The sequence below is a fragment of the Caretta caretta genome, chromosome 15 (genome assembly GCF_965140235.1).
Source record: "Caretta caretta isolate rCarCar2 chromosome 15, rCarCar1.hap1, whole genome shotgun sequence".
Lineage (NCBI taxonomy): Eukaryota > Metazoa > Chordata > Testudines > Cheloniidae > Caretta > Caretta caretta.
The window spans coordinates 25,163,287-25,189,285 of NC_134220.1; the positions used below are offsets into that span (position 1 = coordinate 25,163,287).

General features: G+C 43.6%; 1 protein-coding gene across 2 annotated transcripts in view; it reads right to left on the minus strand.

The window, feature by feature from the left end:
- The window catches only part of DNAH10 (dynein axonemal heavy chain 10), a 110,407-nt gene that overhangs the window by 74,697 nt on the left and 9,711 nt on the right, over positions 1 to 25,999 (minus strand). For both annotated transcript variants that reach the window (XM_048821400.2, XM_075120029.1), the window contains exons 6-18: positions 23,958 to 24,189; positions 22,322 to 22,479; positions 18,080 to 18,310; positions 12,156 to 12,346; positions 11,444 to 11,642; positions 9,719 to 9,913; positions 8,866 to 9,036; positions 5,461 to 5,637; positions 4,880 to 5,056; positions 3,833 to 4,002; positions 1,760 to 1,911; positions 1,135 to 1,299; positions 182 to 389 (exon numbers count right to left, since the gene is read on the minus strand). In XM_048821400.2, coding sequence (XP_048677357.2) covers positions 182 to 389; positions 1,135 to 1,299; positions 1,760 to 1,911; positions 3,833 to 4,002; positions 4,880 to 5,056; positions 5,461 to 5,637; positions 8,866 to 9,036; positions 9,719 to 9,913; positions 11,444 to 11,642; positions 12,156 to 12,346; positions 18,080 to 18,310; positions 22,322 to 22,479; positions 23,958 to 24,189 — 2,426 coding nt within the window. The remainder of the gene's footprint in view (positions 1 to 181; positions 390 to 1,134; positions 1,300 to 1,759; positions 1,912 to 3,832; positions 4,003 to 4,879; positions 5,057 to 5,460; positions 5,638 to 8,865; positions 9,037 to 9,718; positions 9,914 to 11,443; positions 11,643 to 12,155; positions 12,347 to 18,079; positions 18,311 to 22,321; positions 22,480 to 23,957; positions 24,190 to 25,999) is intronic.

Genomic DNA, 25,999 nt, shown 5'->3' on the forward strand with positions numbered 1-25,999 from the left:
ATGTACATTGGCCAAACTGGACAGTCTCTACGCAAAAGAATAAATGAACACCTAATCACAGGGGGGATGGATTACATTTTAGCATCTATGAATTTAAAAACAACTGATTTGAAAAAAATAAACAGATGCAAGACAGGAAATCTATTAAACAAATGCAAGACAGTAAATCCACTAGACTTACTTCAGAACTAACTGTGTCAATGTATGATAAATTTTATTTTCCCAAAATGCATAATAGGGTGCTAGTTTTGAAGCTTTGCCAGTGTTTGTGTTGGCAACCAGCCCTTCCATTTTTGTTAGCAAAGGTCCAATGGCAACATACTTTCTAACAATGTGTTCCACATCTTTAGATCTTTCGCGCTTAATATACTCAAAGAATTCCTTCACTCCTGTAAAAGTTTATGAAAGAAAATTATTATTTATCACTATTTAGTTGTAATAGTAACAGTAGATTAACAAAATAATTAGTTGTGATTTATCTTTGAACAGTAAATTCATCTTGCAAGTTAATTTAGAATATCTTCATTATTATATCAATACCTCAGACCTTTTGGTGGGTACAGATTCAAGAATCCCAAACTTGACTCAGACCGAGATTTTTACATATGGCGGTAACATTTTTAATTATCAGAGACATTCTGAAATAGCTAAACTCCACTAGTGCACATTAACGACTGGAAGACCTGCTGTGATGACTGAATTTCACAAATGAGTAGAAGCCGCTCCAGCCCCACCCTGTATAACTGCAGTCTCCCTGACAGAACTTGTGCAGTACAGCTGCACAAGAGGGCAGGAGAGACTGTATATAGGGGACTCCAGCACCAAGGAAGCCCCCACACAGCAGCACATGGTGGAGGTAGGGGAAAGGCCAGGACACGGATGACCAGAAGAAAGGCAGTTACCGGTTAAAAGATCCACTGCTATGTAGATCTTCATGTCTCACCACCACCAGAGGGGATATTGAAGCTATGTTTGTACTCCCTTCACTGTACTATGACACTGTACTGTAATTAGCCTTGGGAAGTACTTAATATCGTGTTCTCTTGGCAACAATAAAAGAGGTGTAGCAAGCACACCACTTCAGTAAGACACTTCACAAAGCTGAGAAATGAGAATACAAAATATAAGACCTACCAGGAAGTTCATCCTCATTTTTCAAAGGTGGGGATTTAAATAGATTTGTTGACTCTATTAATAAAAGCTTGTTGTTTATATCTTCGGCATTCTTATGAATCTGATGTACAAGCGATTCAAACTTCCCAATGGCTTGGGTGCACCGAACAATATAGTCACCAATACCTTGAAAATAACGTGTCCATTTTATTCTCCTTCAACATATCTTACACCCCCTTTTTATTAATTAGCCAATCTAAGCTTCTAAAAGAGCAATGTAGGCAGTGCAATACACATTCCTTCTAAGACCAAAAGGTAACTGCATTAACATGTCATGTATAGGGGATTCAATTCCATATTCATTGGGGAAGACTAGTATGTACTTCTTTAACAAGGACTGGGTCAGGCCAACGGACTACACCATATTTTCCACAGGGTAACAGTCTGTATTCCTAAATCTGGACTGTGCACCAAAGCTATTAGCAATTTATGACATCCTTGATCTTGAGCTGTATTCACTTCTGCTCAGCATTTTAGATATAACAAACTGCTATAAGTTGACAAGAGAAAAAAAATGTATAGCCTGGGAGATGTTTTAGTGAAAATTAATATCTAAAGGACATTTTAAAAATATCATCTCTATTACCTAAGGAGTTCCAATTGAGTCTCTTGTACCCTGATCTAAATACTCTCCAAAGCTCTTGAATGTGATCATCAAGAAGCTGGATTTCTGCTTCATTTAGTGTTCCCATTAATTTGTGATAGTGATCCAACATCTGTTTCATCCCATTTGTGTATCTAAAGAGAGTCACAAGCATAATGCAAAACATTACAATAAGGGTATTGCCTAGAAGATCTGAAAACCTAATTTTGAACCCAGATGCTACACTGGAAGTTTTCCCAAGGTTAACAATTTAGTTACAATTTTAGAGACTACTGGCACATCACCTCTCTGTCATCCTCTTTACACATCAATGCTATTGAAGCCTTGTGGATAGGGGGAAGCGGTAGATATGGTATATCTTGATTTTAGTAAGGCTTTTGGCACTGTCTTGCATGACCTTCTCATAAACAAACTAGGGAAATACAACCTAGATGGAGCTACTATAAGGTGAGTGCATAACTGGTTGGAAAATTGTTCTCAGAGAGTAGTTATCAGTGGTTCACAATCATGCTGGAAGGGCATAATGAGTGGGGTCCCGCAGGAATCGGTTCTGGGTCCGGTTCTGTTCAATATCTTCAGTGATTTAGATAATGGCATAGAGAGTACACTTATAAAGTTTGCGGATGATACCAAGCTGGGAGGGGCTGCAAGTGCTTTGGAGGATAGGATTAAAATTCAAAATGATCTGGACAAACTGGAGAAATGGTCTGAAGTAAATAGGATGAAATTCAATAAAGACAAATGTAAAGTACTCCATTTAGGAAGGAACAATCAGTTGCACACATACAAAATGGGAAATGACTGCCTAGGAAGGAGTACTGTGGAAAGGGAGCTGGGGGTCACAGTGGATCACAAACTAAATATGAGTCAACAGTGTAATGCTGTTGCAAAAAAAGCAAATATAATTCTGGGATGTATTAGCAGGAGTACTGTAAGCAAGACATGAGAAGTAATTCTTCTGTGCTACTCTGTGCTGATTAGGCCTCAACTGGAGTATTGTGTCCAGTTCTGGGCACCACATTTCAGGAAAGATGTGGACAAACTGGAGAAAGTCCACAGAAAAGCAACAAAAATGATTAAAGGTCTAGAAAACATGACCTATGAAGGAAGATTGAAAAAATTGGGTATGTTTAGTCTGGAGAAGACGAGACTGAGAGGGGACATGATAACAGGTTTCAAGTACATAAAAGTTTATTACAAGGAGGAGGGAGAAAAATTGTTCTTCTTAACCTCTGGACAAGAAGCAATGGGCTTAAATTGTAGTAAGGGCAGTTTAGGTTGGACATTAGAAAAAAATTCCTAACTGTCAGAGTGGTTAAGCACTGGAATAAATTGCCTAGGGAGGTTATGGAATCTCCATCATTGGGGATTTTTAAGAGCAGGTTGGACAAACACCTGTCAGGGATGGTCTAGTTAATACTTAGTCCTGCCTTGAGTGCAGGGGACTGAACTAGATGACCTCTCAAGGTCCCTTCTAGTTCTATGATTCTATGAAGTCAATGGAAAGACTCCACTGATTTCAACAGGCATTGGGTTGGCTCCTATAGTGCCAATCCAGAAAAAGCATTTAAAACATGCTCAACTCAAAGCACATGAGTGAAATCAATGGGTGTCGGGGGCTTTTGAGAATCCCAGTAGGCACCTATCTGCATCATTAGTGCCTTATTACCTTTGAAAATCTGCCCTAGGTGACTTGCCCAAGGTCACACAGGAAGTTGGTGGCAGAGTCAGGCATTAAACTGAGGTCTCCTAGTGGCTGAGGAATGTTACAGTGCATAGCAGTATAGTATATGTTTTTCTTTACTTCATATTTTTCTCGGGGGGTTACCACGTGTTTTGTTTGCTTGATTTCATCATACATAATTCAGAAAGCAGACAGCACCAAAGGAAAGATTATTTGTGCAAAGTTCCAAGAAAACATAACAATGACTACAGGGTCTCGTGTTTTTAAAATTTGATGACAAAGGGCCCATTCCTGTTCTGGGTGAAGTCAATAGGAGTATTGCCATTAAGTTCAGTCAGAACATAGAGCATGTTCAAATTTTATATCCTTACCTAAGAAATTTGTCCTCTTGCAGGGCCACATTCCTTGCTATTTCAGGTACTGGAAATCCCAGCTGCTCCATGTATTTTGTTTCATTGATAACCTCTTGGAGGTTGGGAGAAAAATTGACTGCGAAACGGCTCCACTTCTCCCCGGTGTCAACCTCTTCAGAATGCAGGCTCTACAGCACAGAAGAGAAACAGCAGCATGAATGAGGGAGAGGACATGTCAGACAGCTAAAAATCAAAGAAACGATTACCTTCAAGGGGCATTTTCAAGGCAAACAGACCGATTCAATTGTGTCATATAGCACAGCAGGCTTGGTATTCAGGGCTAGCTGTGAAATGCGTTTCAGACTGGCTGCCACACTCAGCACTTTCTTTTCATGAATTAAATGCAACTATCTCTTAATTTAAAATGGACCATAAGAGATAGAACAAATACTCCCCCCATATGCTGTCCCAACGATCCATAATGGAAAACCCAGTGTTTTAGTCCCAAAGAGTTTACAACCTAAATAGACAAGGCAGACACAGGGTGGGGAAAGACACATAACACACAAGCAGAGTGAACAATGTGATGGCAGCAAACTCATGTTAATTTCATGATTTTTTTGGATTGCACCCAGAAGTACATGGGAATCAAGTTGCCCTTTTAAGTGGAGTATCCTGCAGTGAGCACAGCACAAATCTCTATATAGTAAAGATGGGGCTGTTGGAAAATACTTACTATTTTTTACAGCACCTGAATAATGTGCTCAGAGCAAAACAGACATATTAAGACAAAGTACTGGCATGTCCTACATAGAACTGCCAGGAATGGTGGCACAAAGCACATTATAATTTATGCTTCTGCCAGGTCATTCAACAATTGTGACAAATATGACAGCCCATGTCAGATCCCCAAATAATTCTGAATTCAGAAGTATCGACATTTCCCGCAAACAACTCAGTTCCTCTCTTTAAGAAACCACTCTGAGAAAATCTCACCTGATCAGTAACTTGGCTACAAATCAGTGAATAAGCAGAAGATTGACACCTGACCCTTCCTCCCCTCACCTGATCGGAGGGCTCCAAATTAGCTTGGACTATGGTCCCAGAAGGATGGACTTTAGCAAGCAGGGTTTTTTTCAATAGTACTGGGAGCATCTGTTCAGTCCAGTCCCTCCAATTATCATATTTCAGATCTTCATATTCTTTCATTCTCTTAGCCACTTCCAGATACTTTTGTTTTACCTGTAAGAAAGAATTCAGCTCCATTCATCTTACTCTATAATAGAGACAGAGCCAACATTTTCTTGTCTGAACAGGGCTACTTAAAATAGTTTTTAATATTTGTTTTTATTAAATAAGGGAGCAAGTATAGTCTAGTGGTTAATGCAGGGGGTTGAGACTGTAGACTCCTAAGGTCCATTGCCAACTCTGCTACTGCCTCTTTGAGACACACCCAGAGATGTCACAATCAATCCGTGCCTCAGTTTCCCCATTTGTAATATGTTTTGTATCACAATACTTATGTAGACAAACATGCCATGAATCTTAATTAATGCATGTAAAGCACTTGTATATATTTGGATGAACAGTGCTATTGAAGTGCAAAGTACTACTTTCTTTATTAAATACCAATGAAACCAACATACCTCCTTGCCACGCTCACTAGCCAGCAACTCCTCTACTTCTTGAAACCGAATAATAGTGTGTTTGATACGATGAAAAAGGGATCGTGACCAATATATTGCTCCAGCCATTGGAGGATGATTCTTGTACAGAGGTGGATTACTGAGGTTTTGGATGAAGATATTATTAACTATCTCAATCTATAAAAGAATCGAAACAGTATAGAGTTATCAGAAACATCACCTTTCATCTCCACTATCTCTAGCACATGCTAGCACATATTACAAGGATCAATAGCTAATTCCAGCAGCAGAACACTAACAGTTTGTTAAAAACTTCCATGGCATCTTTATTTTGGATTAAGCTAATTAGAATTATTTGCCCTTCTGCATTTTCACCAATAGGTGCTCATTTCACTTTTGATATTCCCAGTCAGATGGCACTTCATTTTAAACATAATGTCCTTTTGATGTTCTTGCATTTTTTTATTAAAAGGATATAACTTTATATTATTATATTATTTATTATATATTACACACACATGCACACCCATACATACATGTGGTCATATTTTGGTTTCAATCATATAAGCAATCTCAAATGGTCATCCTAATATTATTCATACAAAAAGAAAAACAAGCTTTCAATACCAAGGGATCAATCCTGACTTCACCTGGAAGGTGGAAAAAGGTGTGTGACAGGATCTATCAGGCCTTCTCTGCCCCTGCTAGAGGCATCAGCACCCTGACACCCCTCTTCTCAAGGAAAACCCACTTAAGCCAGGCTACCAATAAGACTCAACCCGCCAGAGGACTAGAAGGGCCCTAAGGAGACACTGACCGATTGGAGCCAGCAAACCAGTTAAGAAGGCTTGCAGGCTTCTACTGAGAGAGAGTGCTGGGCAAGATGGGTATAGAGGAGGTGCACCTCAGTGCCAGCTCAGAACCTAATGGGCAAGGTCAGGGCCTTGCCTTCAAGCACTGCAACTTACCACTTGCCTTTGAGGTTTGTTTATTTAAGGGAACAGATAAACAAAGATAACAAATTCAGAATATGGCTAACTGTTTAGAGCCTGACACCAAGCTTTCAGCATGGGCCGCTCTGCTCCAGGCAGGTGGCCACGGCTTGCGGACTAAGGCAGAGAGCTCTGGCAGTACCTCACTTGACCCCACAGGAGGTGCTATGAAACAGCCCCCACCTGTGATGAGGTGGAATTACATGTGCAGTAGTGTTGTGTGCACATAATGCATGAGGAGAGCCATGATCTTATCATGGCAGCTACAGCTGCCGAATAAAATATGGCGTGCTATCTGGTCAAAGAGGGAGTCCATGAGCTGGCAAGCACATATTCTGCCACCATCAGCACACAATGGCAGGCATGAGTTTTATTGTGCATATTACTGCTGGCAAGGAGATGGTAGGAAGTCTCAGGCAGGATGAATGGCCAAGATGAATATGCTACACAGATATTTGTCTACAACTGCAGGATCTGACATTAAGGATACTATTGTGCAACTGGTCCATGTGTGAAATTCCCTTCAAAATCACTGAGAATGCCTCATGGAGTGGTGGCAGAACCAATTCCTAAAACCGAATACTGTAGGAAAATGACCCTGTTGGGAGAGCATTTGATGCTGGGATTTTGACCCTAGAAGGAGTTTATAAATGGCAGGATTTGGGGAGATGGAACCTGATCCAGAAAGGTGCTGATCACCTGCAGTTCTGCAGTTCCTACTGATTTCAATGGGGGCTGCAGTTACACAGGACCTCTCAAGATCAAATGCTTTATTAGGTGCCACAGAAGCAGGGGAAGAAAAACATCTAAAGTATCAGTAAGTAGTAAACTGAGGTTGTTTTTCCCAGGAGAAATCTCTTAGACCTGATAAAGAGTACCTTTCATAGTTCTTTAAATGTATCCTCCACTAATTTATACTCTTGGAGTGAAGGCATATGCCCTGAAAAAACTTCAACTGGACAAAATGCAGCAGCCTCTCTGCTTAGCAACACAGTTCACTCTGAAGGCATTACCCTGATGCTCTCCCCTCAGCAATGGCTCCCCAAAGATTATAGAATGGAGTTACTCTGATATTCAAAGCTCTCCATGGGACTGGCCTGGACTACCTTAGAAATCATAGAATATCAGAGTTGGAAGGGACCACGGAAGGTCATCTAGTCTAACCCCCTGCTCAAAGCAGCACCAATCTCCAATTTTTGCCCCAGATCCCTAAATGGCCCCCTCAAGGATTGAACTCACAAGCCAGGGTTTAGCAGGCCAATGCTCAAACCTCTGAGCTATCCCTCCCCCCACTGCTCCCTTTATTGCCCTGATCTCCCACAACTGATATGTTCCTATCGAACTATCACCCAGCACAAGGAGGCTCATGAGTGTAGGAGACGTAATTTTCACTGTAGAACAGTGGTTCTCAAACTTTTTTTTTATGGACCACTTGAAAATTGCTAAGGGTCTCAGTGGACCACTTCATGATCTTTCCAAACGTTGTTTGTACGTTAACTAACTATTGTAAAGTACTTTGGATAAAAGCACTATATAAAAAAACCTTAATAATAAATATTTTTTGTTCTACAAATAAAAGCACACAACTCATATTTTAATATCAGTAGTCTTACCTTTCTAATGCGATGGATGTGCCCTCTCTCTCCAGCCACGACAGCCTCTGAGCTGGGGCTGGGAAAGAGGGAGGTCTCTCCCTCTCTCCCCCACCATGGCAGTCCCCGAGCCGAGGCTGGGAAGGAGGGGGGATCTCTCCCCGGCAGCCACAGCCCTCGAGCTCGGGAAAGTTGCCTCTTTCTCTGGCTGCTACAGCCCTGCATGTCCAAAATTCCCCCCACCCCCTCTTTTCACCCCTCTGCCCCCTCCTAGCTACCCCCTGTTCCCTGCAAGCCCATCACCTCACCTTACATGTGCGTCTTCTCCAGGGTCCAGGCACCTAATCAGTGGAGCCATGCCTGTGCGGCTTCACTAATTAGGTGGATGGACCTTCATTCTCTTATGTGCGGCCGCTGTGGACCACCTAAATGGAGCTTGCGGACCACTGGTGGTCCACGGACCACAGTTTGAGAATCTGCTGTAGAACTTATGCCCACAAGAAATAAAAATGACCACAGGCCCCACTGCATACAGTACTAAATGCAAACCTTGTCTCCCTTTGACCCACAATAAGTATCCTGACACAGACAACCACATACACAAATATCTACATACTAATCTTGCTATTTCTCCTTCAGGCTGCGAAGAAAAGAGAGAGATTGTTATGGTTATTTCTAAATACTTGGGAGACTCTCAAACACTATGGTGACAGGTGCCGTATAAGTCCCTAGACAGATATATAAATTTATTGTTCAAGAAGGGATACTTCTACTTGGTAGAGAATTTTATGTGTTTCTTAAGAAATTCTTAAGTGAAATACCTCTTTACAATACTGTGCCAAAATATCATTAAATTTCATCATCATCTGTCTATTGATGGCATCCCGAGAGCGGATGTGTTTAAAGTTTAAGAGCATGTCAAAAGCAGCCTCTGCTGATCGAAGGGTCTTAAAGGACTCATCGATAAAGTTCTTGGCCTCTTTTTCTATAACCTAGACAAAGAAAAAGACAGCAAGTCAAGAAACAAAACTGCTTATGGATTAACCTTGCGGAGACAAAGGGAGGAAGAGAGAGTGGCCTAGGTGTAAAACACGTAACGTTGGGCTAACATTAAAGTATAATTTTGCTTCTCTTTATTTGATTTTTTTTTTAAAACAACTGATGCCTGTTCAATGGCCTAAGGGAAATGAGTGCGCTGGATCTCAACCCAATACCTACAGGGCAAGAGTCTACATCACAATAAGCACCATCCCAACTGGTACCATTTCTGGCCTTCTCAGCAGAGAGGTGAGAGACTGAAGGAGTCCAGGAGTGTGAGCCTTAACTCCCATTGAGATCACAGGAGAGGCATGTTAGCAGGTGAGTGTCAGGAAGGCAAACTCTGCCACTGCACAATAAAAAAAGAGCTTCAGACTCCAGGGCTGTGAATGAACCAGCACCTTTCGCCAGCTCTACGTTCACATGCAAAGTGTAAAACAAACAAACAAAAATAACCTTTGGCTTCCTCCCAAAACTTCAAATTAAAATGTTTGGCAATGTTTATCTAATTTTTGTTTTATTATTTATTTATTTATTACTTTTCAGGCTTGCATTTATTTTAAGTTTAAATTTTTAAATTCTCGAAGGAAGATGGACGGTGTTATAGAAATAACCAGCACAGGATCTGCTACCTACCAGCACTTCTGATTTAAAATCTTCCATAACAAATTTCCACTGAGAGGCACATTTGATACTAAAAGGGTCAAAAGTCAGCATTTCCATAGGACTAATCAGCCCATCAACCCTTCGCAATACGTCATCAATGCGCTTTGGATCTCCAGTGACAGCTTTCAGTTCAGGACCAAATATATTGTAGAACTCTTCAATAACCTGTTTGTTCAGACAAACAGACAAGAAGGAATTATTTTTAACTAGCTTTCTGCCACAACAATATTTTTGGTTATTCTTTCCTTTAATAAATAACTTTTACAGAGGAAATAAATAATCCTTACACTGACATACAGTTTGTATATTCCCATAAAAGACTGTACAATTCCATATAAAAATCTAGGTGCCCAATATCACAGTTCTTATTCAGACAAAATTCCAATTCCTGCTGGTAGGAATATATTGATAGTTACTACAAAGTTTATATCCTTTCTCTTACCCCCACTTTCTGATCAAAAACTCACTTATCCACAAACATTTATATTTATTATGTCAATGGCATCAAACACGAATTTCCATAATTCTGATCAATTATCTTGCATTTGACATACTGACCTTTCTTATGTGTGTCAAATTTTCCAAAAGACTGTACATGGAAAACTCCCACAGTTTTAGGGATTATTTTTCCCCCAAACGAAGTATGTTTACTGGTATTTAGTATAATTCTGATAAGCTACTAAATCCTAAAAATGACTAATATATAAAAATATTTGATTGTTTAAAATATGTATAGAGTTAGCAATAACATAAACCTATTACAATATATCTTTTCTGGACTAGGGCCCTGATCCTGAGAAGACTTAAGCATGTACTTAACTACACACACACATAAGTAGTCCCACTGACATCAAACAAGTGGTCGCACTGTCCATTGTCTCAAGTTAAGCACAAGCATAAATATCTGCAAGATTTGGTTGTAGTTTTGGATAACTGTTTCTCTATTTATGTCTCTGAATTTTTTTTAAAAACATTACATTTATTCTTCATGTTAAAAATACACATTTAAAATACAAGACCTCTTAAAATATTTAAATTATTTTAATGATAATATAATAATGAGTAAATTTGGTGATGAATCACGTTATCCATCTCCAAATAAAGAGCCCAATTTGGATTAAAGTCAGCATCCATTTCTGGTCCTACAGAGGTTGACTCAGATATAGGAACCCATTCCATAATGGGGTACTGGTGAGCAGAGCCTTATGCTCACACTGTCCTACAGAAACCAATGAGACTCTGCAGGCATCAGAATCTATCCGCATGGATCCCATTGAAGACTTGGGTCGATAATTATTACACCCCTATAATTTTATCCCTTTTGAACTTCCTTCTTCAGTTTGATCCTTTTCCTTTTCCTCCAACTTACTTGGCCCACACTGAGGCCAAGGCCAATAGTATTCCAAGATCAGATAATAAGTGCTCAAGCAGGCAGAAACCATCTGCCTTCCCTCCTCTGAAGCCTTATGTATATTAGAAAAGGTGTGTAGAGTCCAACAACCTGGGAGGCAGGAGATATACATTTCTACTACAACAATATTACGAAGAATCTGCCAGGTGAGCCCATTAGCAAATTTCTTAAAGGTTACTAACATTTCATTCAATTCAGAAAATACAATACAATGCAAAACAATCTCTCACAGCTGGGGAATCTAGATACACAATCCTTCTATTTAAAACCACACACATTACTACCTGCACAATATCATACAGATCTTGACAGATTGAAGCCATATAATCTGTTTTTTCAAATAGACGCTTTCGGTCAAATTCCCATCGTTGATCTCTTCCCGAGGCTTCAATTTGGGCACGAATATCAAAATAGGATGTTTTCCACATTTCAAGGGTGCCTTTGGCTTCCAACAATTTAGTTTTTGCAATGCTTCTATCTTCTCTATTAAACAAAACAAAGCCATTAGAAGACTGACAAGAACCCTTAAAGATTTAATATGAAATTACGCTTTCATTGAGCTAGAATATCTTGGTTCAATAAAGTCTTCTATTTTAATGAAATCTAGCTAAAACTTAAAATTTCACAATACTGTCTCGCTCTCAAGAATATTTTATGACTTTGGTTTTTGAAAACTTCAAAAGGAAGAAAGATTTCAGGGCTGATTCTGATAGCACTTACATCATATTTGTACCACTAGAATTCCATTGATTTCAATAGAGTTACTATGAATTTATACCAGCCCATGTCAAAAGGGAACCAGAACTCCCATCTTTAAAGCTGCTTCAATAATATATGACAGTGTATATATGAACTTCTCAAATTTGCCTTTAAATTTGCTAACGAAAGCTTCTGAAAATAAGTAAAACACACTTGGTAAGATTGGCACCTATCATACGCAAGATACTCAAAGCTACTAATAGTTATGACCTAGTTAAATAAGAATCTACTGCTTACTTAAACAAAGTCCGTAAGTCCACAACTTTGCAGACCCTTGCTGTAATTTCCCATGCAATTCTTTCCATGAGGGGTATCATCCGCTCATCTTTGTTGTAATGCCGTGAGATAATCCACACCATTCTCAGTGCGTTCATCATTGAAGGAATTGTATCCAAGACAATATTAAATCCAGTGCCATGAGTTAAATTCTTTTAAATAGAGGATAAATATTGTGAATAAGATTGCCATGAAAAAACAGATACCTATTCTATTAACTAAATACTTGGGCTCAAGACAATTTATGAGATTAACAAACATGGCCAAATCTAGCAAACCTACATGTCAGTAACTTTAAAGTTACTAATGTGCCTTAGCCCTGGTCTACACTAGGACTTTAGATCGAATTTAGCAGCGTTAAATCGATTTAAACCTGCACCCGTCCACACAATGAAGCCCTTTATTTCGACTTAAAGGGCTCTTAAAATCGATTTCCTTACTCCACCCCTGACAAGTGGATTAGCGCTTAAATCGACGTTGCCGGCTCGAATTTGGGGTACTGTGGACACAATTCGATGGTATTGGCCTCCGGGAGCTATCCCAGAGTGCTCCATTCTGACCGCTCTGGACAGCGCTCTCAACTCAGATGCACTGGCCAGGTAGACAGGAAAAGAACCGCGAACTTTTGAATCTCATTTCCTGTTTGGCCAGCGTGGCAAGCTGCAGGTGACCATGCAGAGCTCATCAGCAGAGGTGACCATGATGGAGTCCCAGAATCGCAAAAGAGCTCCAGCATGGACTGAACGGGAGGTACGGGATCTGATCGCTGTTTGGGGAGAGGAATCCGTGCTATCAGAACTCCGTTCCAGTTTTCGAAATGCCAAAACCTTTCTGAAAATCTCCCAGGGCATGAAGGACAGAGGCCATAACAGGGACCCGAAGCAGTGCCGCGTGAAACTGAAGGAGCTGAGGCAAGCCTACCAGAAAACCAGAGAGGCGAACGGCCGCTCTGGGTCAGAGCCCCAAACATGCCGCTTCTATGATGAGCTGCATGCCATTTTAGGGGGTTCAGCCACCACTACCCCAGCCGTGTTGTTTGACTCCTTCAATGGAGATGGAGGCAATACAGAAGTAGGTTTTGGGGACGAAGAAGATGATGATGAGGAGGTTGTAGATAGCTCACAGCAAGCAAGCGGAGAAACCGGTTTTCCCGACAGCCAGGAACTGTTTCTCACCCTAGACCTGGAGCCAGTACCCCCCGAACCCACCCAAGGCTGCCTCCTGGACTCAGCAGGCGGAGAAGGGACCTCTGGTGAGTGTACCTTTTAAAATGCTATACATGGTTTAAAAGCAAGCATGTGAAAGGATTACTTTGCCCTGGCATTTGCGGTTCTGCCTTTGCAAAAGGTTTCTGGGGAGGGCAGCCTTATTTCGTCCTTCATGGTAGGACACTTTACCACTCCAGGCCAGCAACACGTACTGGGGAATCACTGTAGAACAAAGCATTGCAGTGTATGTTTGCTGGCATTCAACCAAAATCCGTTCACGCGGTGGGAGGAGGCAAAATGCGACCTTGTAACGAAAGCACATGTGCTATGTATGTAATGTTAACTTTCAAGGTTTACCCTGAAAGAGTGTAGCCACTGTTTTATAAAATGTGTCTTTTTAAATACCGCTGTCCCTTTTTTTTTCTCCACCAGCTGCATGTGTTTCAATGATCACAGGATCTTCTCCTTCCCAGAGGCTAGTGAAGCTTAGAAAGAAAAAAAAACGCACTCGCGATGAAATGTTCTCCGAGCTCATGCTGTCCTCCCACACTGACAGAGCACAGACGAATGCGTGGAGGCAAATAATGTCAGAGTGCAGGAAAGCACAAAATGACCGGGAGGAGAGGTGGAGGGCTGAAGAGAGTAAGTGGCGGGCTGAAGAGAGTAAGTGGCGGGCTGAAGACAGGGCTGAAGCTCAAATGTGGCGGCAGCGTGATGAGAGGAGGCAGGATTCAATGCTGAGGCTGCTGCAGGACCAAACCAGTATGCTCCAGTGTATGGTTGAGCTGCAGCAAAGGCAGCTGGAGCACAGACTGCCACTGCAGCCCCTCTGTAACCAACCGCCCTCCTCCCCAAGTTCCATAGCCTCCACACCCAGACGCCCAAGAACACGGTGGGGAGGCCTCCGGCCAACCAGCCATTCCCCCACAGAGGATTGCCCAAAAAAAAGAAGGCTGTCATTCAATAAATTTTAAAGTTGTAAACTTTTAAAGTGCTGTGCTTAAAGTGCTGTGTGGCATTTTCCTTCCCTCCTCCACCACCCCTCCTGGGATACCTTGGTAGTCATCCCCCTATTTGTGTGATGAATGAATAACGAATGCATGACTGTGAAGCAGCAATGACTTTATTGGCTCTGCAAGCAATGATTAAAGGGAGGAGGGGAGGGTGGTTAGCTTACAGGGAAGTAGAGTGAACCAAGGGGCGGGGGGGGTTCATCAAGGAGAAACAAACAGAACTTTCACACTGTAGCCTGGCCAGTCATGAAACTGTTTTTCAAAGCTTCTCTGATGCGTACCGCGCCCTCCTGTGCTCTTCTAACCGCCCTGGTGTCTGGCTGCGCGTAACCAGCAGCCAGGCGATTTGCCTCAACCTCCCACCCCGCCATAAACGTCTCCCCCTTACTCTCACAGATATTGTGGAGCACACAGCAAGCAGTAATAACAGTGGGAATATTGGTTTCGCTGAGGTCTAAGCGAGTCAATAAACTGCGCCAGCGCGCCTTTAAACGTCCAAATGCACATTCTACCACCATTCTGCACTTGCTCAGCCTGTAGTTGAACAGCTCCTGACCACTGTCCAGGCTGCCTGTGTACGGCTTCATGAGCCATGGCATTAAGGGGTAGGCTGGGTCCCCAAGGATACATATAGGCATTTCAACATCCCCAACAGTTATTTTCTGGTCTGGGAATAAAGTCCCTTCCTGCAGCTTTTGAAACAGACCAGAGTTCCTGAAGATGCGAGCATCATGCACCTTTCCCGGCCATCCCACGTTGATGTTGGTGAAACGTCCCTTGTGATCCACCAGAGCTTGCAGCACTATCGAAAAGTACCCCTTGCGGTTTATGTACTCGGCGGCTTGGTGCTCCGGTGCCAAGATAGGGATATGGGTTCCATCTATAGCCCCACCACAGTTAGGGAATCCCATTGCAGCAAAGCCATCCACTATGACCTGCACATTTCCCAGGGTCACTACCCTTGATATCAGCAGATCTTTGATTGCGTGGGCTACTTGCATCACAGCAGCCCCCACAGTAGATTTGCCCACTCCAAATTGATTCCCAACTGACCGGTAGCTGTCTGGCGTTGCAAGCTTCCACAGGGCTATCGCCACTCGCTTCTCAACTGTGAGGGCTGCTCTCATCTTGGTATTCATGCGCTTCAGGACAGGGGAAAGCAAGTCACAAAGTTCCATGAAAGTGCCCTTACGCATGCGAAAGTTTCGTAGCCACTGGGAATCGTCCCAGACCTGCAACACTATGCGGTCCCACCAGTCTGTGCTTGTTTCCCGAGCCCAGAATCGGCGTTCCACAGCATGAACCTGCCCCATTAGCACCATGATGCATGCATTGTCAGGGCCCATGCTTTCAGAGAAATCTGTGTCCATGTCCTGATCACTCACGGGACCGCGCTGACGTCGCCTCCTCGCCCGGTATCGCGTTGCCATGTTCTGGTGCTGCATATACTGCTGGATAATGCGTGTGGTGGTTAATGTGCTCCTAATTGCCAAAGTGAGCTGAGCGGGCTCCATGCTTGCCGTGGTATGGCGTCCGCACAGAAAAAAGGCGCGGAACGATTGTCTGCCGTTGCTCTGACGGAGGGAGGGGCGACTGACGACACGGCTTACAGGGTTGGCTTCAGGGAGCTAAAATCAACAAAGGGGGTGCCTGTACATCAAGGAGTATTTCAGGCAGGACTGCACGGAGGGTTCCAATAAGAAATGGTGCACCTAAGTTATCGTTGTTATTGGAACAAGGAGGTTAGCCTGGCCTCTGATTGATACATGGCTAGATTTACCTCGCTGCACCTTCTCTGTGAGTGACTGCAGTGTGACCTAGAGGAATGAGTCCCCTAGACAGGGGAGGAGGCAAATGAGTACAAAACAAATCTGGTCTATTTCTTGTTTTGACCCACTCCATCTATCTTTTACATCTTTGGCTGGCAGCAGACGGTGCAGAAGGACTGCATGCCATCCACATCTCATGGCTGCTCGGCAGAAGATGGTACAGTACGCCTGCTAGCCATCCCCATCTCTTGCCTGCCTGGCAGAAGATGGTGCAATACGACTGCTAGCCATCCCCATCTCTTGCCTGCCTGGCAGAAGATGGTGCAATACGACTGCTAGCAATCCTCATCTCTTGCCTGCCTGGCAGAAGATGGTACAGTACGACTGCTAGCAGTCCGTATCGCCTGCCTGCTCACCATAAGACGGTTCAATAGGACTGACTGCAGGACTAAAGAGAATGACCTGGTCAAGTCACTCCAAATGTAGTCCCTGCGCCCATGTCTGCCCAGGCGCTCCCAGCCGACGCGGCCAGGAGCACCTCGGACACGATGAGGACGACTACCAGTCGTATTGCACCGTCTGCTGCCAGAAGGCAAGGGGTTACTGCTACTGTGCAGCAAAGCCGTACCGCGTCTGCCAGCACCCAGGAGACATAGGGTGACGGTTACCTGAGCGGGCTCCATGCTTGCTGTGGTATGGCGTCTGCACAGGTAACTCAGGAAAAAAGGCGCGAAATGATTGTCTGCCCTTGCTTTCACGGGGGGAGGGAGGGAACGGGAGGCTGACGATATGTACCCAGAACCACCCGCGACAATGTTTTAGCCCCATCAGGCATTGGGATCTCAACCCAGAATTCCAATGGGCAGCGGAGACTGCGGGAACTGTGGGATAGCTACCCACAGTGCAACGCTCCGGAAGTCGACGCTTGCCTCGGTACTGTGGAAGCGCTCCGCCGAGTTAATGCACTTAATGCACTTAGAGCATTTTCTGTGGGGACACACACACTCGAATTTATAAAACCGATTTCTAAAAAACCGACTTCTATAAATTCGACCTTATTCCGTAGTGTAGACATACCCTAAGTGTTTGCAGGACTGGGCCTACAGATGTGAATATTCAGGTTTTGGCAATTTGCTGTCTCATTAAAATTCTAGTTTTCATTAAAGACTGCCAGTACTTATTGCCCAAATCTACCTCCGAATGCTTGAATGAGTCCTATCTCCTTTAACAGGAGACTCATGAGTGCACGGGAGACTCAGCGTCAGAAACTGGCCCAAAAATGGAGTAACAACAAATCTTTGGTTTTGTTTATTCTCTCATTTTATTACCCTTGTTAAGTGACTCCCCCAAGGCTGTTGCATAATAGTGAGCACTTCTTACGTTAAGTGACTAAAATCTCAGACCTAATTCTACTTTCAGTTACTATTCGCAAATACAACTCCCAGTAAAGTCGGTTCCAAAACTGGGGTTTGAAGCACCCCACATTCCATCAAGGTCTAGTGGGCACAGAAGTGAATGAGAGTTGGCATGCAGTAGATAAAGCAGCAAGATCTTAGGACCCTGATCCAACTCCCATTGTCAATAAGAGTTGAATCAGGCATTAATTCAGTAAACTTGTACAGCTGCCTAAAAAGGTTACAAACCACTTATCTATGAGAGAGAATACGCTCTCCTTTCTATTGATCACTGCCATCCAAACAACTCTTTACCTAGGAAGAGAAGCTAAACGAGCATTTTCTTCTTTTTTACTATTTAAGCAAATCACAGTGTATTTTTATTATTGATAAAAGAATGATAGGAAAAATAAAAAAGAACAGCTAGGGTTATATCAAACGAAAGACATGACTGAATTAAACACTGACAAATCTTCCCAAAGTATCATTAGATAAACATACCTTCAAATGGCGCTCCAGAGTTGAAAGAAACCTAACATTATCTACAGCTTCCACATGGTGCCTGCTAAGATCACTTATGACTATCTGCAAATTTTCAAGAAATCCAGATTCAGCTTCCTTTAGTATTGCTAAGATTTTTTTCACTAATGGGAGCTTTATCTGTTCAGTCAGAGCACTTAAAGTAGCATTTCTTTCACGCCACAGGTCAATTTCTGCTAGTGGGCCATTACCCTGAGGATGAGAGGAAACAAGAAAAGGCATTAGAATTCTCTTTATGACGGGGGGGAAATTATAACCATGCTGACATTTCTTAAGCTTGTATTTGCAACATGTTCAGTGCATTAAACAAGGCTACATCAATAAAGATATTTATATGGCTACACCTGCATAATATGGCCATAAGATATTTCTGAAACACTGAGCACTTCCTAGAGGAAGAAATATTTGCAAATTTAGGCTCCAATCATGAGATAAGCCCCACACAAGCAGACGCCTGAAGTCAATGGGGCTTCACACAGGCAGTGGGGTCTGCCATATGGAACTAACTGCAGGATTGGGGCTTTAGGCCCCAGTTCTGCAAACACTTATGCATATGAATAACTGCGTAGATATGCATAGTCAGGTTGACCGTAATGGGCTTACTCACTTCCATAAAGTTACTTGTGTGTGTAACATTGGCAGAATCAGGTCCTTATAGTGAGAATTTTTGAATAGTCATGAAGATTTCCATCCCTGCCCATCCTGGCTAATAGCCATTGATGGACCTATCCTCCATGAATTTATCTAGTTCTTTTTTGAACCCGTTATAGTCTTGGCCTTCACAACATCATCTGGCAAGGAGTTCCACAAGTTGTGCGTTGTATGAAAAAATACTTATTTTTGTTTGTTTTAAACCTGCTTCTATTAATTTCATTGATGGCCCCTAGTTCTTGTGTTATGAGAAGGAGTAAATAACACTTCCTTATTTACTTTCTCCACACCAGTCATGATTTTATAGACTTCTATCATATCCCCCCTTAGTCATCTCTTTTCCAAGCAGAAAAGTCCTAGTCTTATTAATCTCTCCTCCTATGGCAGCCGTTCCATATCCCTAATAATTTTTGTTGCCCTTTTCTGAACCTTTTCCAATTCCAGTATATATTTTTTGAGATGGGGTGACCACATCTGCACACAGTATTCAATATGTGGGTATACCATGGATTTATATAGAGGCAATATGATATTTTCTGTCTTATTATCTATCCCTTTCTTAATGATTCCCAACATTCTGTTCGCTTTTTTGACTGACACTGCACATTGAGTGGATGTTTTCAGAGAACTATCCACAATGACACCAAGGTCTCCTTCTTGAGTGAAAAGAAAAGAAGTACTTGTGGCACCTTAGAGACTAACCAATTTATTTGAGCATAAGCTTTCGTGAGCTACAGCTCACTTCATCGGATGCATACTGTGGAAAGTGTAGAAGATCTTTTTATATACACACAAAGCATGAAAAAATACCTCCTCCCACCCCACTCTCCTGCTGGTAATAGCTTATCTAAAGTGATCACTCTCCTTACAATGTGTATGATAATCAAGTTGGGCCCTTTCCAGCACAAATCCAGGTTCTCACCCCCCCCCCCACCACACACACAAACCCACTCTCCTGCTGGTAATAGCTTATCTAAAGTGACCACTCTCCTTACAATGTGTATGATAATCAAGGTGGGCCATTTCCTGCACAAATCCAGGGTTTAACAAGAACGTCTGGGGGGGGGGGTAGGAAAAAACAAGGGGAAATAGGTTACCTTGCATAATGACTTAGCCACTCCCAGTCTCTATTCAAGCCTAAATTAATTGTATCAAATTTGCAAATGAATTCCAATTCAACAGTTTCTCGCTGGAGTCTGGATTTGAAGTTTTTTTGTTGTAATATCACAACTTTCATGTCTGTAATCGCGTGACCAGAGAGATTGAAGTGTTCTCCGACTGGTTTATGAATGTTATAATTCTTGACATCTGATTTATGTCCATTTATTCTTTTACGTAGAGACTGTCCAATTTGACCAATGTACATGGCAGAGGGGCATTGCTGGCACATGATGGCATATATCACATTGGTGGATGTGCAGGTGAACGAGCCTCTGATAGTGTGGCTCATGTTATTAGGCCCTCTGATGGTGTCCCCTGAATAGATATGTGGGCACAGTTGGCAACGGGCTTTGTTGCAAGGATAGGTTCCTGGGTTAGTGGTTCTGTTGTGTGGTATGTGGTTGCTGGTGAGTATTTGCTTCAGGTTGGGGGGCTGTCTGTAGGCAAAGACTGGCCTGTCTCCCAAGATTTGTGAGAGTGTTGGGTCATCCTTCAGGATCGGTTGTAGATCCTTAATAATGCGTTGGAGGGGTTTTAGTTGGGGGCTGAAGGTGATGGCTAGTGGCGTTCTGTTATTTTCTTTGTTAGGCCTGTCCTGTAGTAGGAGACTTCTGGGAACTCTTCTGGCTCTATCAATCTGTTTCTTCACTTCCGCAGGTGGGTATTGTAGTTGTAAGAATGCTTGATAGAGATCTTGTAGGTGTTTGTCTCTGTCTGAGGGGTTGGAGCAAATGCAGTTGTATCGCAGAGCTTGGCTGTAGACGATGGATCGTGTGGTGTGGTCAGGGTGAAAGCTGGAGGCATGTAGGTAGGAATAGCGGTCAGTAGGTTTCCGGTATAGGGTGGTGTTTATGTGACCATCGTTTATTAGCACTGTAGTGTCCAGGAAGTGGATCTCTTGTGTGGACTGGACCAGGCTGAGGTTGATGGTGGGATGGAAATTGTTGAAATCACGGTGGAATTCCTCAAGGGCTTCTTTTCCATGGGTCCAGATGATGAAGATGTCATCAATATAGCACAAGTAGAGTAGGGGCGTTCGGGGACGAGAGCTGAGGAAGCGTTGTTCTAAGTCAGCCATAAAAATGTTGGCATACTGTGGGGCCATGCGAGTACCCATAGCAGTGCCGCTGATCTGAAGGTATACATTGTCCCCAAATGTAAAATAGTTATGGGTAAGGACAAAGTCACAAAGTTCAGCCACCAGGTTAGCTGTGACATTATCGGGGATAGTGTTCTTGACAGCTTGTAGTCCATCTTTGTGTCGAATGTTGGTGTAGAGGTTGAGTGGTAACAGCTAATTTAGACCGCATCGTTTTACATGTATAGTTGGGATTATGTTTTCCAGTGTACATTACTTTGCATTGTGATGTGGACAAACTGGAGAGAATCCACAGGAGAGCAACAAAAATGCTAAAAGGTTTAGAAAACCTGACTTATGAAGACATGGAAAAAAAATGGGCAACTTTAGTCTTGAGAAAAGAAGACTGAGGGGAGACCTGATAACAGTCTTCAAATACGCTAAGGATTGTTATAAAGAGGACTCTGATCGATTGTTCTCCATGTCCACTGAACAAGAAGTTATCAACTTAATCTTCAGCAAGGGAGATTTAGGCTAGATATTAGAAAAAACTTTCTAACTATAAGGATAGGTAAGTACTGGAATAAGCTTCCAAGGAAAGCTGTGGAATCCCCATCACTGGACATTTTAAAGAATAAGTTAGACAAACATCTGTCAGGGATGGTCTAGGTTTACTTGGCCCTGCCTCAGCGCAGGGTTCTGAACTAGATGACTTCTTGAGGTCCCGTCCTGCCCTTCTTTTCTATGATTCTCTGTGAAATTAGTTCTAGTGAAAGGAACCTGATGGCAGCCCAGAACATTGAATTCCTCTAGCCTCAGAACAGGCAGCTGCAGCAAGCTCCCACACACTGTCCTGCCAATACACCTTGCTCCTTCCCCATGATCCCACCCCTAGGAAAGGAAACGTCAGTCTCCAAACCCATTTAGTACCTTGACTCCCTGCAGAGATTGCCATGAAAAATAGCCATTAAAGCCAATTGTGGTGATAATTTTTGTGATGTGGACATTTGATCGTTGGCAGCTGGGTTGAGACCACCACACTCATTTTATACAGAGCGCTGAACAGCCATCAGTCGGAAACAACTTTCCATAACTAATAATAATCAGGGTTTGCACAGACAACTTGGAAGTGAATTGCTTTATACTCCATTACCCAGAAGACACCCAGTTCCCCACTACCTTTGTTTTGCTTTATATTAGTTAGCAGATGGAAACCCCACCCTTTTGGGCAATCAAACAGAGAATAACACTGAGCACAAACCAGTAATGGAGAGATCAGTTTTGGCATGCTGAGTAGTTATTAGCAATGTTACCTGTGGGACCTTTCTGAGTTGTTCCTCAACAGCTGTGGATATTAATGTTAGCCAGGTCATTCCACAGTGCTCCAATGTTTCAATCACTTCTGGATCTGCGGCAAGTTCACTCACTTCTGCATCTAGATTTATAGTTGGCATCTCCAATTTAATCTCTCCTGTTGGAACAAAATGCAGTTAGATTCAGTTAGCCATTTTATTTCCACTGTATGCTTCATCAACACCATTTGAATAATACAATGAAAAAAGCACAAACCTTCCATCTAAGTATCTATCTGAGGACAGCTAGTTAACCTTCTGCTCATTCTATCAGTGATTTTGGCCAAAAGTTTCCTCTCTCTCCAGAGTTATAATATTTAATGAATGCAAAGATTTTTGGAAGTGTAAACCCCCCCCCACACCTCTCACATTTCAGGGTTTAAGACAATCTTTAACTATTAGGAATTAGGCTGAGACATCATTGAGGCATCACAGATTATCCCACATCTACCTATGCTGGGGTTCTTGCACCGTCCTCTAAAGCAGGGGCGGGCAAACTTTTTGGCCTGAGGGTCACATCGGGTTTCCAAAATTGTATGGAGGGCCGGTTAGGGGAGGCTGTGTCTCCCCAAACAGCCAGGCGTGGCCAGGCCCCCGCCTCCTATCCGACCCCTCCCACCACTTCTCGCCCCCTGATGGCTCCCCCAGGACTCCTGCCCCATCCAACCCCCCCTGTCCCCTCACGGCCCCCCTGGGACTCCTATCCCATCCACCAACCCCCTGCTCCCTGTCCTCTTACCCCCCCCGGACCCCCCACCCTGACTGCCCTCTGCCATCCAACCCCTCTTCTCCTTCCTGACTGCCCCCCCGCGACCCCTGCCCCATCCAACCCCCCAGTTCTCTGCCCTCTGACCGCCCCGCCCCCCATCCAACCCCAGTCCCCTGCCCACCACCCCCAATTCCCCTGTCCTCTATCCAGCCCCCTGCTCCCTGCCCCCTCACCACACTGCCTGGAGCACTGGTGGCTGGCGGTCAGGCCGCAGTTCTGTAACTGCGCTGCCCAGCTGCCCAGAGCGTTGCGCTGGCGGTGTGACACACTGAGGTGCGGGGGAGGGGGGACAGCAGGGGAGGGGCCAGGGGAAAGCCTCCCGGGGCAGGAGCTCAGGGGCCAGGCAGGAGGGTCCCACGGGCCGGATGTGACCCACAGGCCGTAGTTTGCCCACCTCTGCTCTAAAGCATCTGGTGATGGCCATTGTCAGAGACATGATTCTGGACTGGAGAGACTAAAAGCCTGACCCAGTACGCAATTCCTATATTCCTGTGTTCCCCTCCCTCATTCTCCCTCCACATGACTGCTGGAAGGCAGTTAGGGGCGTTTAGCATCTCTCCCACTCCTATTCCTGGCTCCTTGGCAGGATATTTATTGCAGCTCTGTTCCATTTGCTCCATGCTCCCTTGCATGTATAAACCTGCATGTAATGCTCTTATAATCACAGAAGAGGACCTCTGATCAAATCTGGAGACTCCCCAGGAGCTGCATGCAATTCTACAACTACAGGTTGAGTATCACTATTTGAAACAAAGCCAAACCTGAATGAATTTCTTTCTACTGTCATGTAATGTAAATATCAAGTGTGAGGCAGGGGGAGATACTTGCCTTCAATCTGCTGTATAGTCCTTTGAATATGGCTTAGGAATTTCTGCAAGTTCATTAAGAACTCATTCCTTATTATGTGAAAACTGTGAAATTCCACAGACTGCTCTTTCTTTTTTTCAAGAGACTCAGCTTCAGCTAAATGCCTGTCTTCAGCCTCTGGCTTTTCGGTGTCTGGATGAAAGGCAGGTTCCTCAGCCTTGTGCTGATTATGGGACAAAGCAGGCAAAAAAACCTGAAATGCAGACATGTACCACAAATTAGACTGTTAATGATTTTGAAAGATCAACATCCAGTCAAATTTCTAACTGTAAGCAGAGTCAGAATGAGCTCTGCCCTGACATCTGGTGGTGAGCTGTGGAAAAGGATTTCATGGGGCTGATCTCGTTTGCATGGGCACACCCACCCTGCCTAGCATGATGGACTGCTTGCCCAAATGGTCACTTTGGCTGCTGTGGGATCCCCAGTCTCTCTGTTATTGGGGCAGGATTAATAAAGAGTTGTTTTCCTGGTTATGTGAATCAAGGACAGTAGAACTGTACTTGGCTTTTTATGATGGAGGGACTCGCCCTCAACTAAGTAGCACTCGCTAGGCAAGGGACATGGGTTCAAAAACCCAGTGTATTGAGAGAGGTTGGGGATAGGTATGGGTATTTGATAGTGTGGGTTCTAAACACTACTGGTGTAAATAACAGACCTAATTTTGGCTCCTTTAGGAGTCTTGTTGCATGCTGCAAAGCTGAAATCACTGATGCTTAGGTCTAAGTATTAGACCTACTTTGGGCTAATGGTGTACCAGCACTAAGGCTTCCCCTACTACCAGCTAAAAATTTCTGAGAGCTGAAATCACTAAAGAGCTGAGGTTGCTGCGACCTGTGTTAAGTAGGGGGGGCCTGAAGGCAAGTTGGTGAGCAGACAGCAGGATGGCTACTGCAGAGAGCAGAGTGGATACCTGGGTGGCTGGCAGAGAGGAGCGGACAGCAGTACAGCTAGTGGAGAGGCATAGAGAGCAGAGTGGAGCAGATAGCAGAGCAGCTGGCGGAGAGGCATGGCTGGTGGTGAAGACTGCAGCAGAACCCCATGGAGACCTCTGCAGTGGAGCATGTAAGATGCCCCCCATACCTCCCTCCACTTCCACCCAGGCTGGGAGGTAAATTCTGCAGATGAACTTCTGAACTCTGGGGGGCTGCAGTGACCAAGGACAGAAACTGGGGGATGGGAGGGTGACTATTGGGTTGCTGGACTTAAGATCCTGAGGGGAAAAGGACACTGCCAAATTCACTTGGGGATGTGTCTTTTGCTCATAGTTGGTGTTGTGAATCCTGTTTGTGGTGTTTCCCCAACATAATGCCACATTGTTTCCCTCCTTTATTAAAAGGCTTTTGCTACACTCAGACTCTGTGCTTGCGAGAGGGGAAGTATTGAGTCTTAGAGGCGCCTAGGGGGGTGGTATGTAATTGTCCCAGGTCACTGGGTGGGGGCTCGAGCCAGTTTTGCATTGTGTTATTGAAACAGAACTCCTAGATACTGAACCCAGCCCTTGTTGCTGCCAGCTCTGACGGGCAGAACGGTTACATAACTAACTATTCATTTAACAAACCTTTGGCTCTATTGCACATGACTAACTATAATTCATTTCGTCTCTTTATCGGCATGATTTTCTCCTAAAATCTTATAGGGTAATAACCCAGTCATTCTTTTATTCTGTCTTCACACCCATTCTGAAAGCTTCCTTCAGCCTCACCTGAGTCTCATGTATAAATAAAGGCATGTGTTATTACATTCCCAGACTCCCCCCACACTTGGAACATGCAATGAGATCAAATATCAGCTCTCTCCACCCCCTTCCCTAAACACATAGGGGGATTCAAATTAAATATATATAAATTTTAAGCGGGTAAATCAGATTAGCTCAGCAACTATTAGTATTTACTGTGTACTGACAATATCAACCTGGTACTAAATGGATTAGACCAGAGGTGGGCAAACTACAGCCCACAGGCCATATCCAGCCCGCGGGACCCTCCGGCCCAGCCCCTGAGCTC